This window comes from Eubalaena glacialis, chromosome 6 (genome assembly GCF_028564815.1).
Source record: "Eubalaena glacialis isolate mEubGla1 chromosome 6, mEubGla1.1.hap2.+ XY, whole genome shotgun sequence".
NCBI classification, from domain to species: Eukaryota; Metazoa; Chordata; class Mammalia; order Artiodactyla; family Balaenidae; genus Eubalaena; species Eubalaena glacialis.
In genome coordinates, this window is record NC_083721.1 from 151,668,230 (window position 1) to 151,693,774 (window position 25,545).

Genomic DNA, 25,545 nt, shown 5'->3' on the forward strand with positions numbered 1-25,545 from the left:
CGGGGCCGGGGGACCCTGGGGGGAGAGGCAGCGGCTGCCTCTGCCCCTCTGCTGTGGTTCTGCTCCCCTGAGCTGCCGGCGAGGCCCCTCCCAGCCCGGGCCTTTCCCTTTCTCCCCCTCCCCTGGTTTCGGGATCGGCCCCCACCCAGGGCCCCCCTAACCGCCTTCACTCCCGCCAGACGGGCCGAGCTCTGCACTGTCTGCGCTGGAGGATAGCATATAAGCCATTTTAAAGCTCATGCCGTGTGAGTCCAGCAACCGGAATGATAAGATGCCAGGTTATTCTGTGTTTTCTCAACTGCCTCTTCCCTTCAGTTTGCATGGTGGTGAGTGGATTCACATGCCGTTGAGATGGCTGTGCATTACTTTTAATAGGAGGATGGCGGGCCCGGTGCGTGATGAAGTCTCCTCGTACGAGGCTGATGGAGGCTCCGTTCCCACGTGCTGGGCCGGGCAGTGGATGGGCGCTGTGGTGAGATTACTTCAAGCTGTCCGCTCACCTCTGTGCCCCTCCCCTCCCGCGTCATCTTCCCACAAACCAGGCGAGCCGACGATTACGTGGAATTACAGACCCAGTGGCCGCACGCTTGGGCTCAAGCTCCTCCGGGTGCACCGTGTCCCCAGGTCCTTGGGGACGGATGGGGTGAAGTGATGGGCAGCACACTGGCCCTTCCCGCAGGAGCGCCATGGGGGCGGCCAGCCTCCACCTGTTTTAGGGCCTCTGTGCCACCCCATATGCAAACTTCCCTTTCCAGCTTCCCCGCCAACCTTAACAACACAGCTCATTTTACAGACTCCGTGGATGTGTCCCCGGGTGTCAGGGGCCCAAGCGCCAGCCTCGACCTTGCCAGTTGCTGCACGTCTGGCCCGCCTGGGGCCGCCAGAGGCCGCGGCCCAGGGCAGCCTCGTCCTCGTGTGGTGGTTGCCCTGAGACATCCTACACGAGCGTGGACTCATGGAAGCCTCATTCACTCACTCATTCACTCAACAAACGTTTTGAGCCCCTACTGTGTACCGGGCGCTGTTCTGGACACTGAGGACGCGGCCGTGACAGTGAGGCAGGAAGTAAACGAGAGTGTGCGTCGGGGGCTGAGGGCTGGGACCGCAGAGCAGGTACGGAGTCCACAGAGTAGTCGGGCGAGGGCTCAAGTTTGCCCGGCCGGGAAGGAATGAGGGGTGTGTCTGCGGGCAGAGCAGGCCGGGGGACAGCAGGGCCTGTGGAGCCGGGGGAGACGCGAGAGAGCGGGCCGGCCTTGCAGGCCGTGGGGAGGACTTTGCCTCTCCGTCTGAGTGAGGCGAGAGGTCGCTGCAGGTTTTGAGCAGCACGGTGACTTGCTCTGACGTGTGTTTTTAAAGGACCCCTTTATTCCTCTGGTGAAAGAACAGACCGCGAGGAGGTCAGGGTAGAGTGAGGGAGACCCGTGAGGAGCTAATCCAGGCGGGAGGCGATGGTGGCCGTGGAGGTGGGCCCCCTTGTCTACGTCGTGACAGCTCTTTGGTGGAGAACGTGAAGCTCTCACACCTAAACCATCTCAAGCTGTAACTGAACGTTAGTTAGAATTCTTCCTGTTGCAGGTGATAGAAACCAAACTCAAACTGACTCAGACTAAAAAATAAAATCCTGGTGTGGATCAGGCGTGGCTGGATCCAGCATCTCCGGAAGGGCCTCTCCTCCCACGGTTCGTCTCGGCTTTCCTGAGTTGGGTAGAGCCACTAGTCCGTCAGGGTTACAGAGTGGTGGCTCCTCCTCCTACCGTTTACTTCATTTACTAGCTGGAGTGATTGCTGAAGAGAGATTCCCACATCTGTTACTTGATTATCCAGCGGTACAGGGATAAGATTTTGAGCATTTTTAAAAAATGACGCTAAGCTGAAAGGTCAACTCTCCCCCACCTTCCGGAGGCTCCCTGTGAAGAATGAATTGTCATCATGTTTGATGGGAAACGTGTTCGGTTCTCTGCCTTCCGCTTGGCTTCCCACAACTACCCCTGACGGTGTTTTCTCTCCCTCGTAGAATTCCAGTGCCGACCATCGAGTCCGACTGGACCTGGGCCTCTGGGACAAATTCAGTGAACTGGCTACCAAGTGCATTATTAAGATCGTGGAGTTTGCTAAACGTCTGCCAGGCTTCACCGGCTTGACCATCGCAGACCAAATCACCCTGCTGAAGGCGGCCTGTTTGGACATCCTGGTACGTGGCCTGAGTCCACCATCGGGGTGGGCAGGGAGGAGGGGTTGAGGCAGTCTGGGTCCCTAGCCTCTCCTTCTGCTGCCCGATGGCCAGAGGCTTCCCCGGAGCTGGACGGAAGCTTCGTATTCTCTCCCCAGTGTGGGCGCCCCTCTGCGTGGCCTGGGAAAGGGCCCCAAAGCCCTTCAGTGCCACACTGTGGCTCCAGGGCCCTGGAGGGGTGAGGCCCGTCCCAGCCCGGCCTCTGCAGGCCTCGGCCCCAGTGCCGGTGTCATCAGGCGGCTGGGCTGGTTTCCTCGGGCAGGGAAGCATTAGAGGTGGCAGGGGCGTGTCCCGCCTGGGAAAGTGTGTGCTGGGCCTCTGGAGGAGGTGGGGGGCAGCCCCCAGGGATGGGTCAGAACGTAGTAGGGAAGGTAATAAGATGAGCTTTTGAGGTGCTTTAAAAGCGTAGGTTTTTCTTTTTATTATGTCTTTCATAGCTTTGGGTATAAACAGTTCTGCAAAGCAAATACAGTAACTGTAATTAGAGACACGCACGCACACCTGCCACCGTCCCTCTCGGGAGGAGAGGGGGCTCAGGACGGGGCAGTTGCGCAGGAAGCGCGAATGTTTGTGTGTCTTTTCCCTGGGAGCCGGATCTTAGGAGGAATGGTAACGGTGACTCTGTAACCTACAGGGGCCGGGGGTCCCGAGAGTATCTGTGATACTTTTCTTCTCATGAAATCAGAGGGTCTTGGATGGACCTAGGAACATTCAGAAAACATGAAACATCAGAGCAGCATTAATCTGTCACATACTGGGACTGCCCTGACTCTGCGCTTCCACTGCAGGGGGCACGGGTTCCACCCCTGCTCGGGGAGCTAAGATCCTGCAAGCCACACGGCCAAAAAAACAAAATCTGTCACATACCCACACGCTGTCGAGTTTGCAAACCTCAGCTCCTCTGAGCCACACGTGACAGAGCGGGCCGGGGGTGGAGACCCAGCCCGTTTTACAGGAGGAGCTGCAGACCAGGTGAGTCACCTGAGTGCTGGGCCGCACGCCAGTGGCGCGAGAGGCATTGCAGCTCTGAGGCCCTAGAAGCACAAGCGGGGGCTGGGCCTGGGGACAGAGCCCACCCGGCCCCCAGAGTGAGGGGCAGCTTGCCTGTGGGTCACGATGTAGGGATGAGTTCTGGGAGCAGTGAACGACGGGGCGCCGGTGTGTCCTCACGAGTGCCGAGCACGAGTTTCACCTGAGCCGCTGGATGCTGCCACGCGGCGACACCGCGACCGTGGGGTCCTGACTCTGTGCCGCACGGCCACCGCAGGGCCTGGGACCTCCCGACGCTCTGGCTGTGGCCTGTGCCTGCTTGGTCCTCCTTTTGTCTGGTTGCCAGGTGGCGGCCGTTCGTGATTCCCTCCCCTGCCGCCCTTCGGGAGAGGACGGGTGAGAGGATGCTCCGAGGTCCTCGGGATGGGGAGGGCCTTGTTGCCACAGCGGCAGGGGCTCAGGGATCAGGGCCCCACCTGGGCCCCAGCAGCTATCTCCCCGCATCTCACGCTGACTCGGAACCCGGCAGTTCTCCTCCCTTCGCCCTCGAGGGACTTGGGAAGGACAGGAGCCACTTTCCGTGACCCCTCCTGGCCTCAGTGTACCCGTGTGTAAGATAGGAATGCGAGTCAACCAGGGGAGGCCCTTCTGCGGGCTCACGCGGCCCTGATGGAGCGTGGATCAGGTGGGGGGCTCGGCAGTGAAAGCAGGGATGGGGTCAGCAGGGCACGCAGGGCGGAGTCCAGGCTCTGGGCCGGGAGTCGGGAGACCTTTCCACTGCTCCCACTGGCCTCTCAGGGTGCAGTGTGGGGTTGGCGTGCAGAGGGGAGGAGCCCTAGCGGGGGCAGGGCAGGATCTCCAGTCAGGTGAGACAGGCAGAAGGAATACTTATTTGGCCCCAGACAAGTTCATGTCCAAAAATTTGTAGCAAAGGCACAAGATCCTGAAAAATGCACAACGTCAAAGAGCATCTCTTGAGTGAGGATATCAACTGGCTGACGGTAGAGGCGGCTTCTCAGCGAAGCCACGGGCGTGTGGCGGGAGTGGGCCCGCGAGGCGCAAGGATGGGCGCACACGGGCTGCAGCTGTGCTCAGCCCCTAGGAAGGAAAGTCCCGGGTCACCAGGCCTGGCCGCGTGCTGCCTCCGTGGCCACCAGCGCCTGTGCTGTGTCTCCTGCAGGACAGGCCGAGGAGGCCTGGGCGGGGGCGGGTCTGGTTGACAGTCCCGAGGGGTCCGCCCGCCCTCCCCTCCGCCATGCACCCGCGCCTCGCTCCTGGCCACGCAGCGGTGACTGCCCTGCCTGGCTTCCAGCACCATCTGTGGCTCTGGGGCCCCGCCAGGGAGGGCTGTTCCTGCGTGAACCTGTCCCCCCTGGGACTCGGTGGAGACAGGACCCCGGCCTGAGAGGGGCCAGCTCTTCTCTCGGAGGCCCAGCCGCCTGTGCCGTTGCACGATCCAGGGTCCCTGTGAGAAAAGCCACAGCCTGCCGGCCTCGGGGTACTGAGCAGTCCCTGCGAGGTGGGCGTGCTGGGACCGGACTCCCGGGCTCACACCCCGGCTCTGCCCCTCCGAGCAGCCCCGCAGAAGTGGGTGTGACGGTAGCTCCTCCCCAGTAAGGGACAGCGGATGGGGTTAGTGCACGGGAAGCACTTGGCTCAGTACCTGGCACTTAGGAAGAGCTCCTTTACCGTAGCCGTCATCCTCCTCCTCGCCACCATCATCGCCGCTAAGCCCAGAGCGTCTCTGTGCACGTTCATGGACATGCGTGTCTGCACGTGTAGGTCTGTACACAGACACCCACACGCCGCTGTCTGGAGCTGTGCTGGAGTGCAGCCGGTCTGCGTGCTGTGGTGGTAAAGGAAGTACGTGGTTTCAGACTTCGTGTTTAATAATACGAAATATCTCCTTGATGATTCTTGATGTTGTTAAAACAGTAGGTTGGATCTGTTAGGTTAACTAAAATATATTACTAAATTTTTTTTTGGATGTTTTATTTTATATTGGAGTACAGTTGATTTACCATGTGTTAGTTTCAGGTGTACAACAAAGTGAGTCAGTTATACATCTATCCACTCTTTCTCAGATTCTTTTCCCATATAGGTCATTACAGAATATTGAGTAGAATTCCCTGTGCTATACAGTAGGTCCTTGTTGATTATCTATTTTATATATAGTAGTGTGTATATGTTACTACCAAACTCCTACTAATTTATCCTTTCCCCCACCTTTCCCCTTTGGTAACCATAAGTTTGTTTTCAAAGTCTGTGAGTCTTGTTTCTGTTTTGTAAATAGGTTCATTTGTATCATTTTTTTTAGATTCCACGTATAAATGATATCATATGATATTTGTCTTTCTCTGGGCGACTTGCTTCATTTAGTAAGTATAGTCTATAATCTCTAGGTGCATCATGTGGCTGCAAGTGGCATTATTTCATTCCTCTTTCTGCTGAGTAATATTCCATTGTGTGTATGTACCACATCTTCTTTATCCATTCCTCTGTGGATGGACATTTAGGTTGTTTCCATGTGTTGGCTATTGTAAATGGTGCTGCTATGAACATAGGGGCGCATGCATCTTTTTAAACGATAGTTTTCTGAGGATATATACCTAGGAGTGGGGTTGCTGGATCATATGGTAGCTCTATTTTTAGTTTTTTAAGGAACCTCCATACTGTTCTCCATAGTGGCTGTATCAGTTTACATTCCCACCAACAGTGCAAGAGGGTTCCCTTTTCTCCACACCCTCTCCAGCATTTATTGTTTGGAGACTTTTTGATGATGTCCATTCTGACCGGTGTGAGGTGCTATCTCATTGTAATTTGATTTGCATTTCTCTAATAATTAGTGATGTTGAGCATCTTTTCATGTGCTTTTTGGCCATCTGTATGTCTTTTTGAAGAAATGTCTATTTAGGTTTTCTCATTTTTTTTTTCTGTTGTTGTTTTTTTGATATTGAGCTGCCTGCGCTGTTTGTATATTTTGCAGATTAACCCCTTGTCGGTCACTTTGATTGCAAATATTTTCTCCCATTCTGTGGGAGAAAATGGTTTTTTTGTTTTGTTTATGGTTTCCTTTGCTGTGCAAAAGCTTTTAAATTTAGTTAGGTCCCATTTGTTTATTTTTGTTTTTATTTTCATTACACTAGGAAGTGGATCCAAAAAGATATTGCTGTGATTTATGTCCAAGCGTGTTCTTCCTATGTTTTCCTCTAAGAGTTTTATAGTATCTGGTCTTACATTTAGGTCTTTAATCCATTTTGAGTTTATTTTTGTGTATGGTGTTGGGGAGTGTTCTAATTTCATTCTTTGACATGTAGCTGTTCAGTTTTCCCAGCACCACTTATTGAAGAGACTGTCTTTTCTCCATCATATAGTCTTGCCTCCTTTGTCATAGATTAATTGACCATAGGAGCATGGGTTGATTTCTGTGCTTTCTATCCTGTTCCATTGATCTATATTTCGGTTTTTGTGCCATTACCATATTGTCTTGATTACTGTAGCTTTGTAGTATAGTCTGAGGACAGGGAGCCTGATTCTTCCAGCTCCATTCTTCTTTCTCAGGATTGCTTTGGCCATTCGGGGTCTTATGTGTTTCCATACAAATTTTAAGATTTTTTTTTTGTTCTAGTTCTGTGAAACATGCCATTGGTAATTTAATAGGGATTGCGTTGAATCTGTAGATTGCCTTGGGTAGTATATTCATTTTGACAATATTGATTCTTCCAATCCAAGAACATGGTGTATCTTTCCATCTGTTTGTGTCATCTTCAATTTGTTCATCTGTGTCTTATAGTTTTCAGGGTACAGGTCTTTTGCCTTCTTAGGTAGGTTTATTCCTAGGTATTTTATTCTTTTTTATTGCAACAATAATTGGGATTGTTTCCTTAATTTCTCTTTCTGATCTTCCGTTCTTAAGAAATGCAAGAGATTTCTGTGTATTAATTTTGTATCCTGCAACCTTACCAGATTCATTGATGAGCTCTAGGAGTTTTCTGGTAATCTCTTAAGGATTTTTTATGTATAGTATCATGTCGTCTGCAAACAGTGACAGTTTAACTTTCTTTTGCAATGTGGATTCCTTTTATTTCTTTTTCTTCTCTGATAGTTGTGGCTAGGACTTCCAAAACTGTGTTGAATAAAAGTGGCGAGAGTGGACAGCCTTTTCTTGTTCCTGATCTTAGAGGAAGTGCTTTCAACTTTTCACCACTGAGAGTGATGTTTGCTGTGGTTTTGTCATATATGGCCTTTATTATGTTGAGGTAGGTTCCCTCTCTGCCCACTTTCTGCAGAGTTTTTATCATAAATGGGTGTTGAATTTTGTCAAAAGCTTTTTCTGCATCTGTTAAGATGATTGTATGGATTTTATTCTTGTTTGTTAGTATGGTGTATCACACTGATTGATTTGCGGATATTGAAGAATCCTTGCATCCTTGGGATAAATCCCACTTGATCATGGTGTATGGTTTGCTAGTATTTTGTTAAGGATTTTTGCATCTATGTTTATCAGTGATGCTGGCCTGTAATTTTTTTCTTTTGGTGGTATCTTTGTCTGGTTTTGGTATCAGGGTGATGGTGGCCTCATAGAATGAGTTGGGGAGTGTTCCTTCCTCTGCAATTTTTTGGAACAGTTTCAGAAGGGTAGGTGTTAACTCTGCTCTGAATGTTTAGTAGAATTCACTTGTGCAGCCGTCTGGTCCTGGACTTTTGTTTGTTGGGAGTTTTTTAATCACAGTTTCAATTTCATTACTTTTGATTGGTCTGTTCATATTTCCTATTTCTTCCTGGTTCAGTCTTGGGAGATTGAACCTTTCTAAGAATTTGTCCATTTCTTCCAGGTTGTCCACTTTATTGGCATACAGTTGACTTGCAGTAGTCTCTTATGATCGTTTGTATTTCTGTAGTGTCCATGGTAACTTCTCCTTTTTCATTTCTAATTTTATTGATTTGAACCCTCTCCCTTTTTGATGAGACTGGCTAAAGGTTTATCAATTTTGTTTATCTTTTCAGATAACCAGCTTTTAGCTTCATTGATCTTTTCTGTTGTTTTCTTCATCTCTATTTCATTTATTTCTGCTCTGATCTTTATGATTTCTTTCCATCTACTAACTTTGGGTTTTGTTTGTTCTTTATTTGCTCTAATTGCTTTAGGTGTAGGGTTAAGTTTTTATTTGAAATTTTTCTTATTTCCTGAGGTAAGATTGTATAGCTATAAAATTCCCTCTTAGAACTGCTTTTGTTGCATCCCATAGGTTTTGGATTGTTGTGCTTTTGTTTTCATTTGTCTCTAGATATTTTTGATTTTCTATTTCATTTCTTCAGTGATCCATTGGTTGTTTAATAGCATATTGTTTAGTCTCCATGTGTTTGTGTTTTTTACAGTTTTTTTTCTTGGAGTTGATTTCTAATCTCATAGCACTGTGCTCGGAAAAGATGCTTTATACAATTTCAGTTATCTTAAATTCACCGAGGCTTGCTTTGTGGCCCAGCATGTGGTCAGTCCTGGAGAATGTTCCATGTGCACATGAGAAAAATGTGTATTCTGCTGCTTTTGGATGAAATGCTCTCTGAATATCAATTAAGTCCATCTGGTCTAATGTGTCATTTAAGGCCTGTGTTTCCTTACTGCTTTTCTGTCTAGATGATCTGTCCATTGCTGAAACTGGGGTGTTACGGTCTCCTACTATTATTGTGTTACTGTCAATTTCTCCCTTTATGGCTGTTAGCCTTATATATTGAGGTGCTCTTATGTTTGGTGCATATATATTTACAATTGTTATATCGTCTTCTTGGATTGATCCCTTGATCATTACGTAGTGTCTTTTTTTGTCTCTTGTAACATTCTTTTTTTTTTATATAAATTTATTTTATTGATTTATTTTTGGCTGCATTGGGTCTTCGTTGTTGTGCGCAGGCTTTCTCTAGTTGTGGCGAGCGGGGGCTACTCTTCGTTTTGGTGTGCAGGCTTCTCATTGCGGTGGCTTCGTCTTGTTGCAGAGCACAGGCTCTAGGCGCACGGGCTTCAGTAGTTGCAGCAAGTGGGTTAGCAGTTGTGGCTCACGGGCTCTATAGTGCAGGCTCAGTATTTGTGGTGCACAGGCTTAGTTGCTCCGTGGCATGTGGGATCTTCCCAGACCAGGGCTCGAACCCATGTCCCCTGCATCGCCAGGTGGACTCTTAACCACTACGCCACCAGGGAAGTCCCTCTCATAACAGTCTTTATTTTAAAGTCTGTTTTAACTGATACGACTATTGCTACTCCAGCTTTCTTTTGATTTCCATTCTCATAGAATACCTTTTTCCATTCCCTCACTTTCAGTCTGTATGTGTCCCTAGATCTGAAGTGGGCCTTTGTAGACAGTATATATATGGGTCTTGTTTTTGTAACCATTCAGCCAATCTGTGTCTTTTGGTTGGAGCATTTAATCCATCTATGTTTAAGGTAATTAACAATATGTATGTTCTTTTTGCTACTTTGTTACTTGTTTTGGATTTGTTTTTGTATGTCTTTTTTTCTTCCCTTCCTCTCTGTTCTCTTTTCTTGTGATTTGATGACTAACTTTAGTGTTGTGTTTGGATTCCTTTTTCTTTTTTGTGTATCTGTTGTAGATTTTCAGTTTGCAGTTACCATGAGGTTTTAATATAGCAGTCTATATATAAACAAGATTGTTTTAAGTTGCTGGTCTTTTCATTTCAATGCATTTCCAATATCCTGCATTTGTGCTCTTCTCTTCTCACGATTGCTAGTTTTGATATCATATTTGTGTGTGGATGATTTCCTACCTTTACTGTATGTTTCCCTTTACAAAGGTGAGCTTTTCCATTCCTAATTTTCTTGTTTCTAGTTGTGGTCTTTTCCGCCTAGAGAAGTTCCTTCAGCATTTGTTGCAGTGCTGGTCTGATGGTGCTGAGTTCTCTTGGCTTTTGCCTGTCTGTAAAGCTTTTGATTTCTCCATCAAATCTGAATGAGAGCCTTGCTGGGTAAAGTATTCTTGATTGTAGGTTTTTCCCTTTCATCACTTTAAATATATCATGCCCCACTGCCCCCCTTGTGGCCTGCACAGTTTCTGCTGGAAAGTCAGGTGATAACCTTATGGCGATTCCCTTGTATGTTATTTGTTGCTTTTCCCTTGTTGCTTTTAGTATTTTCTCTTTGTCTTTAATTTTTGTCAGTTTGATTAGTATGTGTCTCGGTGTGTTGCTCCTTGGGTTTATCCTGCCTGGGACTCTCTGTGCTTCCTGGACTTGAGTGGGCGCTTCCTTTCTTATGTTAGGGAAGTTTTCAGGTATTACCTCTTCAAATATTTTTTCAGGCCCTTCTCTCTCTCTTCTCCTTCTGAGACTCCTATAATGTGAATTTTGGCACATTTAAAGTTGTCCCAGAGGTCACTTAGACTGTCCTCATTTCTTTTCATTCTTTATTCTGTTCCACGGCAGTGATTTCCACTATTCTGTTTTCCAGGTCACTTATTCATTCTTCTGCCTCAGTTATTCTGCTATTGGTCCATCTTAGTGTATTTTTCATTTCGATATTGTACTGTTCATCTCTGTTTGTTTTTTAAATTTTCTGGTTCTTTGTAAACATTTCTTGTATCTCACCAGTCTGTGTCTCCATTTTTTTTCTGAGATCTTGGATCATCTTTTCCATCATTACTCTGAATTCTTTTTCAGGAAGATTGGCTGTCTCTACCTCACTTAGATGTTCTTCTGGGGTTTTATCTTGTTCTCTCGTCTGGGACATATTCCTCTGCCATCTCATTTTGTCTAACTTTCTGTGTTTGTTCTCCGTTTCTCAGGCTGCAGGATAGTAGCTCCTCCTGCTTCTAGTGTCTGCCCCATGGTGGGTAAGGTTGGTCCAGGGGCTTGTGCAGGCTTCCTGGTGGGAGGAACCGGTGCCTGCACTCTGGTGGGTGGGGCTGGGTCTTGTCCCGCTGGTGGGCAGGGCTGTGTCAAAGGGCATGTCTAGAGGCATCAGTGGGCTCAGGGTGACTTTAGGCAGCCTATCTGCTGATGGGTGGGGCTGTGTTCCTGTTTTGCTTGTTGTTTGGCCTGAGGCATCCCAGCACTGGAGCCTGCAGGCTGTTGGGTGGGGCCAGGTCTGTGCCAAAATGGCGGCCTCCAGGAGCGCTCACGCTGATGAATATTCCCAGTACCTCTGTCACCAGTGTCCTTTTCCCCACATTGAGCCACACCCGACCCCCTCCTCCTCAAGAGACCCTCCAAGACCTGCAGGTCAGTCTGATCTAGGCTCTTACAGAGGCGCTGCTTTGCCCTGGGTCCTAGTGCACGTGAAGCCTTGTGTGCGCCCTCCAAGAGTGGAGTCACTGTTTCCCCCAGTCCTGTGCAGCTCCTGCACTCAAGCCCCACTGGCCTTGAAAGCCAGATGCTCTGGGGCTCCTCCTCCTGATGCGAGACCCCCAGGCTGGGGAGCCTGACGTGGGGCTCAGAACTCTCACTCCTCTGGGAGAACCTCTGCGATATAATTATTTTCCAGTTTGTGTGTCGCCCCCCCCCCAACAGTTATGGGAGTTGATTATATCGTGAAAGTGCCCCTCCTACTGTCTCGTCGTGGCTTCTTCTGTCTCTGGGTGTAGAATATCTTTTTTTGGTAGTTTCCAGTCTGTTTGGTCAATGGGTTTGTAACTGGTTGTTCAGCAGTTAGTTGTGATTTTGGAGTTTTCACGAGAGGAGGTGAGCTCAGGTCCTTCTACTCCGCCATCTCGTCTCCAGCCACAACCCTTACACAACTGCTCAGGCACAGGGGGCAGGCGGGGAGCCGCGGGCTCTAGCAGTGTATTTACTCTTCAAGTTAAGTCAGCGTACTTCGCGCAGCGTTTAAGCAGTGACTCCCTGAGCAGTGGTCTCAGAAGCTGTGCAGCGAGGAGACTCGTGCTCCCAGCACGCGCGTTTCCGTCTCAGGAATGGCAGGCTGGTGGCAGGTCCCCTGGGGAGACACTTTGTTCCCACGTGGTCATCGCTGCAGGTACACGTACTGCCAGGGACGACGACCAGGCACAGCTCTGTGGATGCAGTTGTTATTATTATGGCACATCAACATTCCCACAAGCACTGGAGGATAAACAGTCAAATCAGATCAGGACCTGCCCCCAGATTGCCAAACACAGTTAGTAAAGAGAACAAGATCGGTGGGCAACTGGAGTTTTCTCCTTTGCTGAAAAATTTAGAAATCTCTGGATTGTGTAAGCCCCTTTCAGGCGATTTCCTTAATAAGTGGGTAAGTATTCATTCATCACCTGCTGTGTGGACCACCCTGCCTTAGGTGCCAAGGAAACAGCAAGGGGCAGGACAGATAAAGAGTGGTCTCCTGCTAGAAGCTCATCTCCTGGGGGGGGGAGGGGGGATCCGTAAGCTCAGAGAGTAAAGCTGCTATGAGGAATGTAAAGCAGGGCGAGGGGTCGGTTGTGGAATATCACACAGCAATGAAAAAGGTGCCTGCCCCACGAGCCAGCACGGGGAATCTCCCAGCTGCCACGTGGAGGGAACAGAAGCCAGACTAGACTGCAATTCCATTCACCCAAAGTTCAAGTTCAGGCGGAACTAATTGATAGGAACACAAGTCAAGATAATGGTGCCTCTTGGGGAGGAGGGGTCATCGGGAAAGGCCAAGGGTGCCTGTGGACGCAAGAACTGTGGGTGCCGTGATCTGGTGGTGCTCACGCCGGCACCCACTTGGGGAATGCATCCAGTTGTGTGTGTGTGTCAGGCTGTGCACACGACCTGCAGCAAGTACATTGTGTTAGTGATCTATTGCCGTGTAGCAGGCTGCCCCAAACTGAGCCACTTAAAACAGTGTTACACAGTTCCTTGCTGGCCATGAGCTGGGTGGGTCTGCCAGGGGCTTTCCAAGGTTGCTGTGGTGACATTGCGGGCCGCCTCATCTGAAGGCCTGACTGGGGCTAGATGGGCTGCTTCCAGGCCGGCTCAGCACACCTGGCCGGCAGGCTGGTGCCACTGTTGACCGGAGGGCCAGGCTCCTGGCCGCATGGACCTCCCCGGGGGCTACGTGCATGTCCCAGTGACACGTCAGCCAGCCTCCCCAGGACAGGAGATTGGGGAGAGCAGGCAAGGGGGGCCATGCCTCCCATGGCCTTGTGACCTGCCCTCACTGCCCTGCATCCTGCCTGCGGGTCAAGTGCTGGTCCAGCCCCGTCTCCAGGGGAGGGGACTGAAGCTGTGCTCCCCAGAGGGAGTGCGAGCAGAGAATGTTTCAAAACTACCACGCGTGTTGTGCCTCAATTTTTGTTTGTTTTTAAATGTTTTTTTTTTTTTAATTAATTAATTAATTTTTGTCTGTGTTGGGTCTTCGTTTCTGTGCGAGGGCTTTCTCTAGTTGCGGCAAGTGGGGGCCACTCTTCATCGCGGGGCGTGGGCCTCTCACTATCGCGGCCTCTCTTGTTGCGGAGCACAGGCTCCAGACGCGCAGGCTTAGTAGTTGTGGCTCACGGGCCTAGTTGCTTCATGGCATGTGGGATCTTCCCAGACCAGGGCTCGAACCCGTGTCCCCTGCATTGGCAGCCAGATTCCCAACCACTGCACCACCAGGGAAGCCCTGTGCCTCAATTTTTAAACCATTGTATTTCCTATTTCCAAAAAAATGGGGTGGAGTGATACAAAGTAATGGTTTTTAGGACACGTGTTCCCTGCTCCCTGACGAGGTGACGTTGAGCTGAGCCCTGAATAGAAGAGTCCCCTGCGTGCGGGCCGGCGGAGAAGCGTGAAAGGCGAGGGAGCAGCCCGCACACAGGCTTTGGTGCGGGCGGGGGCGGGGCCGCGGGGAGAAGGGGCGGTCCCGGGGCCTGGAGAGGACCGCACGCCCGGGGGATGGCTGCGAGGCCCAGGCGCCCTGATGACCGTGCTGAGCAGCGGGTCCGGCTGCAGAGGCGGAAGGACAGAAGCGGACGGGGCCCCTGCGCTCCGCGCCCCGTGCTCAGACCCGCGGCCCCCTGGTCCGCGGTCCCGGCAGGCAGTGGGCGACCCTCGGCGTCCCTGGGGGCAGGGGAGGGGCGTCGTGCCCTGAGGAGGGTCAGCCTTGCCCGTCAGCGGGCTCTGTGTGTCCGCCACGCCCCTCCTTTGGAGGGTCGACCTGGCTGGGCCTGTTTTTACGCACCTCGTGGGGCCCGCGTGCTCCACCGCCCAGACCAAACCCCCTCCTTTCAAACGAAGGGCGATTTTTCCTGGAGCAGCGCTTGGCAGCGGCTGCTGGCGTTTGCCTTTAGTGTGACAAGCCGGAGCTCCGGGGTTTGTCCCCCGGGCGGCCTGGCCCAGCCCCAGGCCCTCCCCGCTGGATGCCCGTTTATGCCTGGTGTTGGCTTTGAACTTTGTAGGGCGAGGGGCAACAGGACGGAGTTTCACTGCTTCATCAGAGTCCACGTATTTTGCAGCTTGTGAGGAGGAAAGCCCTGCCACGTGGAGTGGGCGCCGCGTGCGCTGCCATCTCGGCTCGGGTTTCGGGGGAGCCGCGGGCGGCTCGCAGCCGCCTCGCCCCCAGACCCGGCTCTTCCACCCCGGCGGGCGCGGCGCTCGTGCGCAAAACTGCAGAGAGAGATTTGCTGCCTGTTTGATCCAACCTGGAAGCGTGTGCAGAGGTTCCGAGCCCCTAAACGCCGAGCACGCGGTGACTCCCGCCAATGCCATGCTCCTGGCGCCTCTCCAGGCGCTGAGGGACCTTGGGCCGGGGGTTGGGAGTCTCTGCCGGCACTGTCACGCGTGTGCTCTCGGGCCTCCGAGGGAGCGAAGGCTCGTGCCCGACGACGTCCGGGTCCCTCTGCTGCTGTGACGCTGGCGTGGCTTCAGGCCCCGTCGGCCACCAAGGTGAAGGGCCACAGGCCGGCCAGAGGGACCCAGAGGGAACGGCTGAGCCCGGGGTGCGGGGGGGCGTCCCTGGACAAGTGTCCGAGAGGTGCAGGTGGTCCCCTCCAGGGAAGGAGTCTCTGTGGTGCTTTGATAACCACGCGCATTCACGCCTGGGCTGCCACGGGCCACGCGCCGGGCACGCGAAGCCTGAGCGCAGCTCCTGGTTCCGCCCAAGCCCCTCCCACGGAACGCGAAGGCTGTGCGACGTTCTCTTTCCAGGCCACTGGGCGCGCGCCGCTGCGAGCCAGGTAGGTCCTGTGGAGCCCCCCCGGGCTGGGAGCTGCAGAAGGCCCTCGGCAGGGCCAGCGGTCACCTCCCCGAGAGGGGCACCTGGGCTTGGGTGGTGGCCTGAGGAGCCCCGAGGCTGGCTGCCGGGAGCAGAGGTGGAGAGCACAGGCCTGAAGCCCGCGATGCCTCCTGGGACTCACGTGACCCAGGACAAGCTGCTGGGGTTTGTGCCCTGCCTGTAGGGTGGGGTGGCAGTAGCGTCTGCCTCGTGGGTTGACACAGAAGTTACGTCGTGGTTGGAAGCGCTAGGCACGGCCCCGTGTGGTCGGCGATCTGCCCCGTATCAGCTGTTGCTGCCCCCGGTGCGGCGTGCTCATGGCCGTCTGCTGCTCTCAGATGTCTTCTGGCCGGGAAGGCGCGGCAGCAGACCTTCTCATCAGCAGCGCCGCCACGGCCTCCCTCCACGGGGCGTCCACGCTGGAGTCCTGGCTGGCTGCGTCTTCCCGGGGACTGGGGGGACACAGAGCCACGGCGCGGGAGCATCTGGCCCTTCCCTGCCGCGGCCCGGCCCCTCCCTGGTTGCTGTGGTCCAGTGGCCGTGAGGCTCCTGCACCCACACTGCCCATCAGATTGGAAGGGCTTCCCCGCCGGAAGCGTCCTTGCGCCAAACCCCCGGCACTTCCCTGAGACGATGCAAGATTGGGCAGAAGTTCTTCTCTCGGGAGCCCTGGTGGGGTCACGGGGAGCGGGCACGGGCGTTCTCAGGGGCCGGCCCTCTGCCACGCCATGGGACAGGAAGGGCCCGGAGCCCCTGGTGGCAGTGTCCTCTAGGCTGACGTCCGTGGGGACCGCACCCAGTCACATGAGCATCTGGGAGAAATTCTCAGCTCCCCCAGCCTGCTGGGTCCAGGCGCGGTTAACTTGTCCAGCAGCTCTGAGGCCTCCTCTGAGGGAGAGTCCAGCGTGGAGGCCCGGTTGGTGCAGCGCTGCGGCTCTGGGCGGATCAGCGCTGCGGGTGCGCAGAGCCCTGGCGGGCACTGGGGGTTGGGCGGGCGGTGCGGTGACCGCGGGCCGCAGGGTTACAGACCGAGGGCGTGTCGGGCGGGACTGGCAGATGTGGCAGGAGGCCCAGGCCGCTTTTCCAGAGAAACCCACCAGACTTCCGGGCTGAGCTGACAGGCCACCTCCTGTCCGTGGACCTGCCCGTGGCTTCCTGCCGGCTGTGCCCGAGCTCCCCCTCTGCCAGCGCCCTGGCACCTTGCTTGTTCCGCTCCTGCTCCGTGGGTCACCGTCGTCTGGGGCTGCATGATCAGGGGCATCCCAGCGGGAGTCCCACTTGGAATACATCAGAGTCAGCCACATCTCAGCTGTGTGGCGCTGGGCACCCGGCTTAAGCCTTTCTGAACCTCCGGCCCCCCGTCTATAAAATAAGAAACGTATTCACCTCACCGAGTTCTTCAGAAGGTTGAATGGAGAGCACGTGTAACACTTGATATACACCAGGCATTTAATAAGTGGTAAATAGTGGCCTTCTTTTTTGGTAGACTGTAAGCTCTTTAAAAAAAAAAAAAAAAAGAATAGAATCTTCTTTCTCTTTTTATAAGCACCTGGCACAGTGCCTGGGACATAAGTAGGTACTCAGTAAATGTTTATTTGAGTCAGATGAATTACTTTTAGCATAAACAGATATTTCTCAAATTCTGTGTCCTATTTATTATTCCGTAAAGAACATGTTTTGACTTCTGTGGTCTTTTGAGGGAAGAGCTGGAACAGACGTCCACCCACGAGGGGGGGGTGGGCAGAGACTCGTGTGCTGCCAGAGCTCCTCGGAAGTCTTCCCGTGATTTCCTGCCCTGATCCGAGGGAGGCCGCCGGGCCAGGCTCGCTTTGATGATGCAGACGTGGTGGTTTTCTTCCAGATTCTGAGAATCTGCACCAGGTATACCCCAGAGCAAGACACCATGACGTTCTCGGACGGCCTGACCCTGAATCGAACCCAGATGCACAACGCCGGGTTCGGCCCCCTGACCGACCTCGTGTTCACCTTCGCCGGCCAGCTTCTGCCTCTGGAGATGGACGACACGGAGACAGGCCTGCTCAGTGCCATCTGCTTGATCTGTGGAGGTACCGCCACCCAGAAAACCCTCGTGAGAGTCCTCAAGACTCTCGAGACAAGAGCAGCTCACGCTTGTGATTTATGGGAAATTCCTCATCTCCTCTTTGGAGTTAGTTTGCATGGAAAAGGACGTGTGGATAAAGCCAGGCATGCATGCTTAGAGTTTGTTGCATTTTTCCGTATTTTTATAAGTTAAATAAAGGCATTTGGGGTTTTCCTGCTCTGAAATCCCAAAATGCTATTTCTCCAGTTACCACAGGTGCCTTTTTAAAGGTAGGATCAGACTGTTGTAACCTAAGTTGCCCCGGGACATTTTTAGGATGAGCCAGGAACTTGCATGTGCTGTTTGCTCTTCAGGGGCTGAGATCACAAGTCAGTGTTTCGGCCCCCTACCATCCTTGGGAGGGCTGGGGTGAAATATGGTTCTTCTTTGCAGTGACCCCTCCTGGCTCACGGGAGGCCAAACCATGCGTGGTTAACGAGTTACTGGCATCAATTAGGGGGCTGATTGACCTTGCCTTTTTAACCATCCTGCTCAAGGTTTCCTTTAACTCAGTTCAGTAGTGACACCTCCTGGTCATGAGAAGTAATTCTCCGCCGGGGACAAAAGCAACCAGCCTTCAAACTGTGGACAATCATTTTCAAGTATCACTGCTTAAGGCAGTTGCACACATCTTCAGATCTGTTTATGTGATTGAGTCATCAAATTAATAAGGTTACGATATAGTGGAACCAAGGAGGGAGGGGAACTGGGCAGAAACTCTAGCCTGCAAATGTGTACCTCTTTCTGTCCTGATACTAATTGTTTAATACCTTACTCCTGGAATCTAGACCGTCAGGACCTTGAGGAACCAACAAAAGTAGATAAGCTACAAGAACCATTGCTGGAAGCACTAAAAATTTATATCAGAAAGAGACGACCCAGCAAGCCTCACATGTTTCCAAAGATCCTCATGAAAATCACAGATCTCCGCAGCATCAGTGCTAAAGGTATGTCCGCCACTCTGCACTCACCCACCAGGTGGACTTGCGGTCCTGACCACATTGTATTGCTTTTTAAAACCCCGTGTTTTAATTGAGGGTGTTTGATAGTAGCTGTCTTTTTGCTATTATTCTGGAATTCATTTCTCATTGGAATCGAAAGGAATTAAATAGTACCTGCCCTTAAAAACAGTAAAACCTCAAGTCTTACCCTACTCAATGATCTCAGTAGATTAGGAGAACTTTAAAATTCAGATGACTGAGTGATTAGAAAAACTGTTTCCAAGAGAGCATACTATATGACCAGCATTTTAATTTTCTCGTTTTGTACATTTCATTCCAGCTTTCCATACGTGCTCTGGTTTGTGTAAAGTTGATTCCAGTTTTTCCTGAACACCCAAACCTCAAAAAAAAATGAGTAGTGCTTAGGGTGACCGTGACTGGTTATGCATCTCTCTCCATCAGTCTAGCCGTTGTTCTCTCAGTGTGTAGGCAGATTTAACTTCTGCACCTCTAAGCAAAGGGATTCTTGCCTTCCTGAGAGGTGTAACTATTTTTTGCCTAGTGATTTCCAGTTAATATGGCAACTGGAGCAATTACAGAAGTGCCTGGAGCCACACGGCAGCTGAGTGTGAGAGCAGGGCTTTCCTACCGAGAAGGCTCAGCAGCGTCCCTGGAACAGACGTGCTGTTGTCACTCCCCTTCCCTGAAGGCCTGGTGAGCCAGGGAACAAACTCGACATTTCAGGAAGTGCCTAGAAGCACAGCGAACGTGTTTGACAAGGAGCTTCAATTCCTGAGCCCTGAGCTCCTTCTAAGAGTCAGGGAGACCCTGAGTTCATCCCTGGCCTGGGATTAAGTGTACAAGTCACCAGTCTTGACCACTGTCAGTCACTGTGACGTCTCTGATTTTATTTTTTAACATCTTTATTGGAGTATAATTGCTTTACAGTGGTGTGTTAGTTGCTGCTGTATAACAAAGTGAATCAGCTCTACGTATACACATATCCCCATATCCCCTCCGTCTCTGATTTTAAACCCGCGAGGCTGTGGAACTTCATACCGCCCCTCCCTGTACCTAGCTGGACAGCGCTAAGGGAGCGGACGCGTTCTGCAACCCGCATCGTCCGGCGGCCGCCAGCCACACGTGGCTCTCAGGCCCTTGAGGTGGGGCTGAGGCGGCCGAGGCACGCTTTTCCTTCGGGACTTAACCTAGCGGGTGCAAACACTCGCGTGTACCTAGTGGCCGCCCTCCTGGGCAGCGCGGTGCTACATCGAGCGGTGATCTCGTTCGCCACACGTCTGTTTCTCAGGTCCCTGCCTGCACTTGTGGGGAACTGCTCTCCTTTCACCATCTCTCTTCAAGATACACTCTTTCTGGTCTCTTACCAGGAGCTTCTCTTTGTAAATTTGTCGAGTAAACATATACTGATACTGTTTCCCAAAACTGACAGAGGTGTGGCGTTGTCACAGTTCAGTATGTCGTCCTGTCTGCCGCTCTTCTGCAGATGCAGTGGGAATGTTTTAATGGTGTCAGATTAGGAGAGCCTCTGGGAGGCCCTGGTAGCACGGTTTTCACCCACCCTTGTTAACGTAGATGTAAGTTGATCCCTGGTTATCACCTTGACTCCGTATCTCTACCAGATTTCTATGATCTCTTTCGAAAAGGTGCAGAACGTGTAATTACCTTGAAAATGGAAATTCCGGGCTCGATGCCCCCTCTCATCCAGGAAATGCTGGAGAATTCTGAAGGACATGAGCCCTTGACCCCAAGCTCAAGTGGGGACACAGCAGAGCGCAGTCCCAGCGCCTCGCCCGGCTCCGTGGAGAACAGCGGTGTCGGTCAGTCACCACTACTGCAATAAGACACTGTCTAGCTACTTCAGACATTCCCCAGTACCTGCACTCCCGGGATTGAAAACGCAAGGAAAAAACATTTTGACTGACTGACTGCTGCTTAGTTTTTGGACTGAAAATATATTCAAACTCAAGAAGGACCAAGAAGTTTTCATATGTATCACTATATACCCCTCACTGTCTAACTTACCTAGAAGTACAAACTTTTTAAATTCTAAAAATCAATCAGCCATTTCATGCAACCGAAAACCAGTTAAAGGCTTCTGTTCTCCTCTTTGAACACTCAAGATTGCATGGCAAAGACCCAGTCAAAATGATTTACCCCTGGTTAAGTTTCTGAAGACTCTGTACATACAGAAGTATGGCTCTGTTCTTTCTCTCCTATACGTTTGGTGCTTTCCTTTTGTCTTGCATACTCCAAATAACCAAGACACCAAGGTTATGGAACAGATTACTGTACATGTCCAGTTAAGAAAGGGTCAAAAAGATAACTGTCTTGCCTTCGCAGATCAAGACATCGAGGTAAGGAAATGGGACTGTCGTACAGTGTGGCACGATAAGGCAAAAGGTGTTCTACTTTAGTTAGTGTAGAAGCTTGTCCTTGCTCTCTGGATGCTCTCAGACCGCATCTTTTCTTTCATGTTGCCCAGTGAAGTGTACAACGAAGTCACTGCACTAGCAGAAGAGAATTCTGTATCAGTGTAACTGCCACTTCAGGTATCAAATGTCATTTGTTCAATTGTGGATGTCACTTTAAATTAAAAAAGTGGTTTATTACTTGTTTAATGATGACATAACTACACAATTTTTTAAAAAAGATACATTTTTACAGTAATGATAGCCTCCAAGGCAGAAACACTTTTCAGTGTTAATAAAAGTTTTTGTTTACCTATTCACAAGCCATTAGGGAGGTTTCATGGGATAATGACGGGCTGGTCTATCACCTGCACCGTGTAACTAACTCTGTACCCTTCCTGATTCCTGCTTGATACTGGGGGGTTTTGCGTTGCCTCCCAAAGTCACCGGCAGAGAATCTGCGTCCTCTGGCCTGGTTCAATCAATCACTATGAACAGAGTGGAGGCTGGGGTGGAGTGGTTAACAGATCCAAGTGTCAGTTTCTTAGTTCTCATTTAAGCACTAGTAGAAAAAAAAATTTTTTTTTGATATATTAGCAAGTCTGTGATGTACTTTCACTGGCTCTGTTTGTACATTGAAATTGTTTAACAATGCTTTCTATGTTCATATACTGTTTACCTTTTTCCATGGAGTCTCCTGGCAAAGAATAAAATATATTTATTTTAAAGGTGTATGAGAGCTTTTACTGCACGTTCATCTTCAGTAAAGAGACGGAGAACACAGTTCCATTTTTTTAATGTTTAAATTTCATTTCAAAAAGCAGGTCTGTAGTCTGCAATCAATCATGACAATTAAAATCTGTGCTAATGCACAACAGTCTATAACAATTCTACAAGCCAATCAGACAGTACATGACATTTCAATGAGTAAAAAAGAGCATAAAACTGTATGTGTAAGAACAAAATTTTGTTAAAAGGCCTACCACAATAATAAAAAACCATCAATTACATCGTCACATTAAAATAAGCCAGATGTACAAAAGTCTGAGACAGAAAAGACAAAAGGGACAACACAAGTTAGTTATCTGCTGAAAATTGTTTTCTGTGCTCTGTGGGCACCTAATTAAACATCGCAAAATCGACATCTTCTTCTTCATCAGACTCTGCAAAATATTTTACTTCTTTCCTAGCCCGACCGGTCCGTGGCAGAGAAGGTGGTTCAGAAGTGAAGTCTGGTGGGAAGATGTCCACATCTGAATCCTGATCGAAAGATGTTTTCTTCGGTTTCTAGACATTTTTTTTTTAAAAAGAGATTTAAAACCCCAAAGTTAGGGGAAAAAAAAAAGACGTGTTAAAAAGAATTATTATTCCTTACACTTCACTTCTTATATTTGGGAAATACTACAGTGGTTCTTTGAAAAGCAGAACTGTAATGCTAACTTAAGTGTGAAGCCAGTTACCTAATCACTTTCATGAAGGGAAGAGGAGGATTAAGTATAATTTGCCACCTTGGTGATCTCATAATACCACCATTACTTCTTTCTTTCTAAACTTACTTATGTTACCCAGCAAATCTGCACAATGCACAAATGAGTTAAAATTCAAGTTGTCTTATTGGTAAGTACCTATCAATTCAATGGACAGTATGTAGGGCACACAGTAAGCGTTTATAAAAGGCAGAGGAGAGTCACCAGGATGGGCCCCAGTCACAGCAGATGACTGGATGGAAAAGGTCAGTGCGGAGAGCACCACGGAGCTAAAGTCATCTGTTCGTGTTTTTAAGTTTTAAAAGGAAAGGGGAGAGAGAGAAAAGGGTGGCATTTGATGTTATTAATTTACCTTAAAGAGATAGTGTACTGCTGGAGAAGGGTCAGACGAATTGGGAAAATTAGCCACAGTCAAATGAATTCAAGTTAAAAAGAATCAAATCAGTCCTGGTCAAATAAATCCCAGTTCAAAAGAAATAGCCTTTATTTGGTCTGGAAAGTAATATTTTAGGGTAGCATGTAACCTCTGCCACTGCAGGACGTGGAAGACTCAAGCAGGCTAATTTATGCCGCCCTTTATCCAAGAGGTGGTCCCGATTATATAAATTTTACACGTGGATAATTTTTTAACCATATACAAGCTGCCTATGGATAAGAGATGCTAGGTTTAAATCTGTTACAAGACGTTACAGTAACAAGCGAACTAAGCCAGTTACATAACATTCTTAAAACTGTGCATTATTAAAAAGATGCTCCTAATTACCTTGCTTGTTGTTTTAGAGGTTTTCCTGCCAGGGTTATAATCACCTTCGTTTTCAGAGCCAGATGCTTTCCTCTTCTTTGCCCCTCGGCCTTTACCTTAAAATGATACAAAGGGGTTTTTCTCCCAAGGTTAATAAGTGCAATATAAAAAGTGTCAAAGCATTATACTTTTACTTCTTTGGCATGCCCAGTTGGTACTGCAATCCTGATCTCTTACTATGATTAACATAGAAAGTGTGTCAGCACCATTTCAGTTCTGGGGTTGACATGACTAAGGAGTATTTCACCAATACATTTAAATTAGTTGGAAAGTGCTGGTGACAAACTTTAATGACCAAACCCCTAATGCATAAAAGAAACCTTTGCATTTTGCACAGGTGGTACTTGGCCTGAAAAGAAAATCTCTTAGAAGAGAATTCGTTAAATTGTGTGCGATGAAAAAAATTAGTTTCTAATTTGTCATAGACCAATACTTCTAAAAATATAGCATGAATTACTAGAAAAGTAAGACATACTTCCTTATTAGCACAGATTGTAAAGGTTTGGGTGCTTACTGTAACTTCTCCTGCCACACAGCAGTAACAGCCAGTTGCATATCCCATTTTAAGTAGCACAGCCCTAAACTAAATTCCCCAGTATTAATCACGAGATCATCTGTCAAATCCATACTCCTTCTCAGACTCGAATCACCCCATGCAGCCTGTTTTTCTTTTCATCTACCTAATCTCGCATGCTCATCATTGGAGGAAGGGGAGAAGGTAACACGTAAGTGGTCACCAAACGTCCTCCATCCTACAGTGATGCCAGAGAAAGAGAAAAAGGAAGTAAACTGCAATTCTAAATTTTTTAAACTTTAAGAGCTATGACTAACTGATTGTACTAGTAAGAAAAGATAGCCTAAATGGTCTTGGGATGTCATACTTGATCAAATGAATCAATGAGATGGCACTATTGAATTTACAAAGGTTTCAAACCATGCACAGCCTAAGTACCAACCTCCCTAGTCACTATGTTTCCTTTCTGCCCCTTCGGTCCCCTGTAGGTCTGTATCTCCTTATCCCAACCACCGCTTTAAGAAATAAACACGTTGATGATAGTATCTATCAGTTGGACAAAAGACTGAACAGCTACCCTTAGAGAAATCATGTCTTACATACTTTTTTAAGCATCTTTAAGGACTCTGTAGATTCCGGAGGCGAAGAGGAGACAGCAGGGAGAGGAACGGGTGCTGTGCCCTTGTGGGGGCCTGAGGACAGCTGTTTCAGCTCCCGGATGACGACGAGGCTCTGGTCTAAGAGTCCTGCTCCAGCCTCCGCCAAGGAGTCTCACACTTTAATGAGGACCCCCACTGCCTTTTATAACCAACCACTTCCAGGGAGTCCGCTGCATGGGGTCTCTGAACCATTCTTTGGTATGCAAGTTGCTGACTTACTTAACCTCTTTGAGTCTCAGTTTCTTGATTTGTAAACAAAGTGGACTAAATTGCTGTATTTCCTTTGGACTCTAATTCAGCACTGATTCTTAGAACATTGCTTACCGAGGAGTGAAGCAATTTAAAATAAAATAGGTACCCAGTCTCTCTAAATTCAGTGAGTAGAAGAGACTAAACACTTGCCACGTGGAATATGCTAGAGGGTTATACAAAGATAATCCTCACCTTTGGGTGCTGTTGTCTTCTTTGGAACGCCAAATTCGGAGTCCGAGTCAGAGTTTACAGTCTCTACTTTCTTCTGTTTGGGGGTTCTCTTGGGCTTAGGGGCTGTATCTAAAGATGGTTTTCCTATTAAGCAAATTTCCATTTCATAAATCAATGGAATATTCTTACCAACAATTCAAGCTGGAGTGAGTCCTATAACGATGGAATTTCTTACTGCTGATATGAAATTGAGTAGCCTTAAATAATAAAATGATTTCTCTCCGTTTGGTGGCAGTGTAAAGGCAAACAACTGCTCATAGGTGACAAAATGCTTTTTATTTGATTTTGCATAATTTGCCTTTTGATAATTCAATTGAGATATTTTAAATTAACAAGGGCCATTAAAATGAATTAAGCAATAACTTTTAAAAAGCAGTAGTAAAAAGACATATTAATGATAACGCAAGTATAACCACATGTTAAGTTCTAACTTTTAAAATGTTTTAGAGAAAAAAAAATTATGGGACCCTCAAATACCATGAATAGAAACTTCACTTCCATTCAGAGACTGAAATCCAGACTTGGTACTTTTATGTGAAAAGAAATATGAAAATTCTAGGTAAGTGGATAATAGATCCAAAGGCCTTTATTTTGTTTTTAAAGACCTTGCTTCATTTACAGTCTATGAAAATTGATAAATCAGCCTTTACTTGTGTGATTAGTAAAACCTAATTTGAAAAAGAAGAATGTATTGAATTAACCACACACTTTTCTATTAAAGAAAAACACCCACGCTCCTTCCATGGAGAACG

General features: G+C 49.1%; 2 protein-coding genes across 7 annotated transcripts in view; one reads left to right on the plus strand and one right to left on the minus strand.

Annotated features, from left to right (window-relative positions):
- Positions 1-21,576, plus strand: part of RARB (retinoic acid receptor beta) — a 787,132-nt gene extending 765,556 nt beyond the window's left edge. For all 5 annotated transcript variants that reach the window (XM_061194748.1, XM_061194747.1, XM_061194752.1 and 2 more), the window contains 4 exons: positions 2,015-2,191; positions 17,239-17,443; positions 18,267-18,425; positions 20,084-21,576. In XM_061194748.1, the coding sequence (XP_061050731.1) occupies positions 2,015-2,191; positions 17,239-17,443; positions 18,267-18,425; positions 20,084-20,280 (738 nt within the window). In that variant the 3' untranslated portion in view covers positions 20,281-21,576. The remainder of the gene's footprint in view (positions 1-2,014; positions 2,192-17,238; positions 17,444-18,266; positions 18,426-20,083) is intronic.
- An 81-nt stretch (positions 21,577-21,657) lies between these two features.
- TOP2B (DNA topoisomerase II beta) overlaps positions 21,658-25,545 on the minus strand; it is a 65,750-nt gene continuing 61,862 nt past the window's right edge. For both annotated transcript variants that reach the window (XM_061194754.1, XM_061194753.1), the window contains exons 34-36: positions 24,755-24,877; positions 23,099-23,193; positions 21,658-22,135 (exon numbers count right to left, since the gene is read on the minus strand). In XM_061194754.1, the coding sequence (XP_061050737.1) occupies positions 21,968-22,135; positions 23,099-23,193; positions 24,755-24,877 (386 nt within the window). In that variant the 3' untranslated portion in view covers positions 21,658-21,967. The remainder of the gene's footprint in view (positions 22,136-23,098; positions 23,194-24,754; positions 24,878-25,545) is intronic.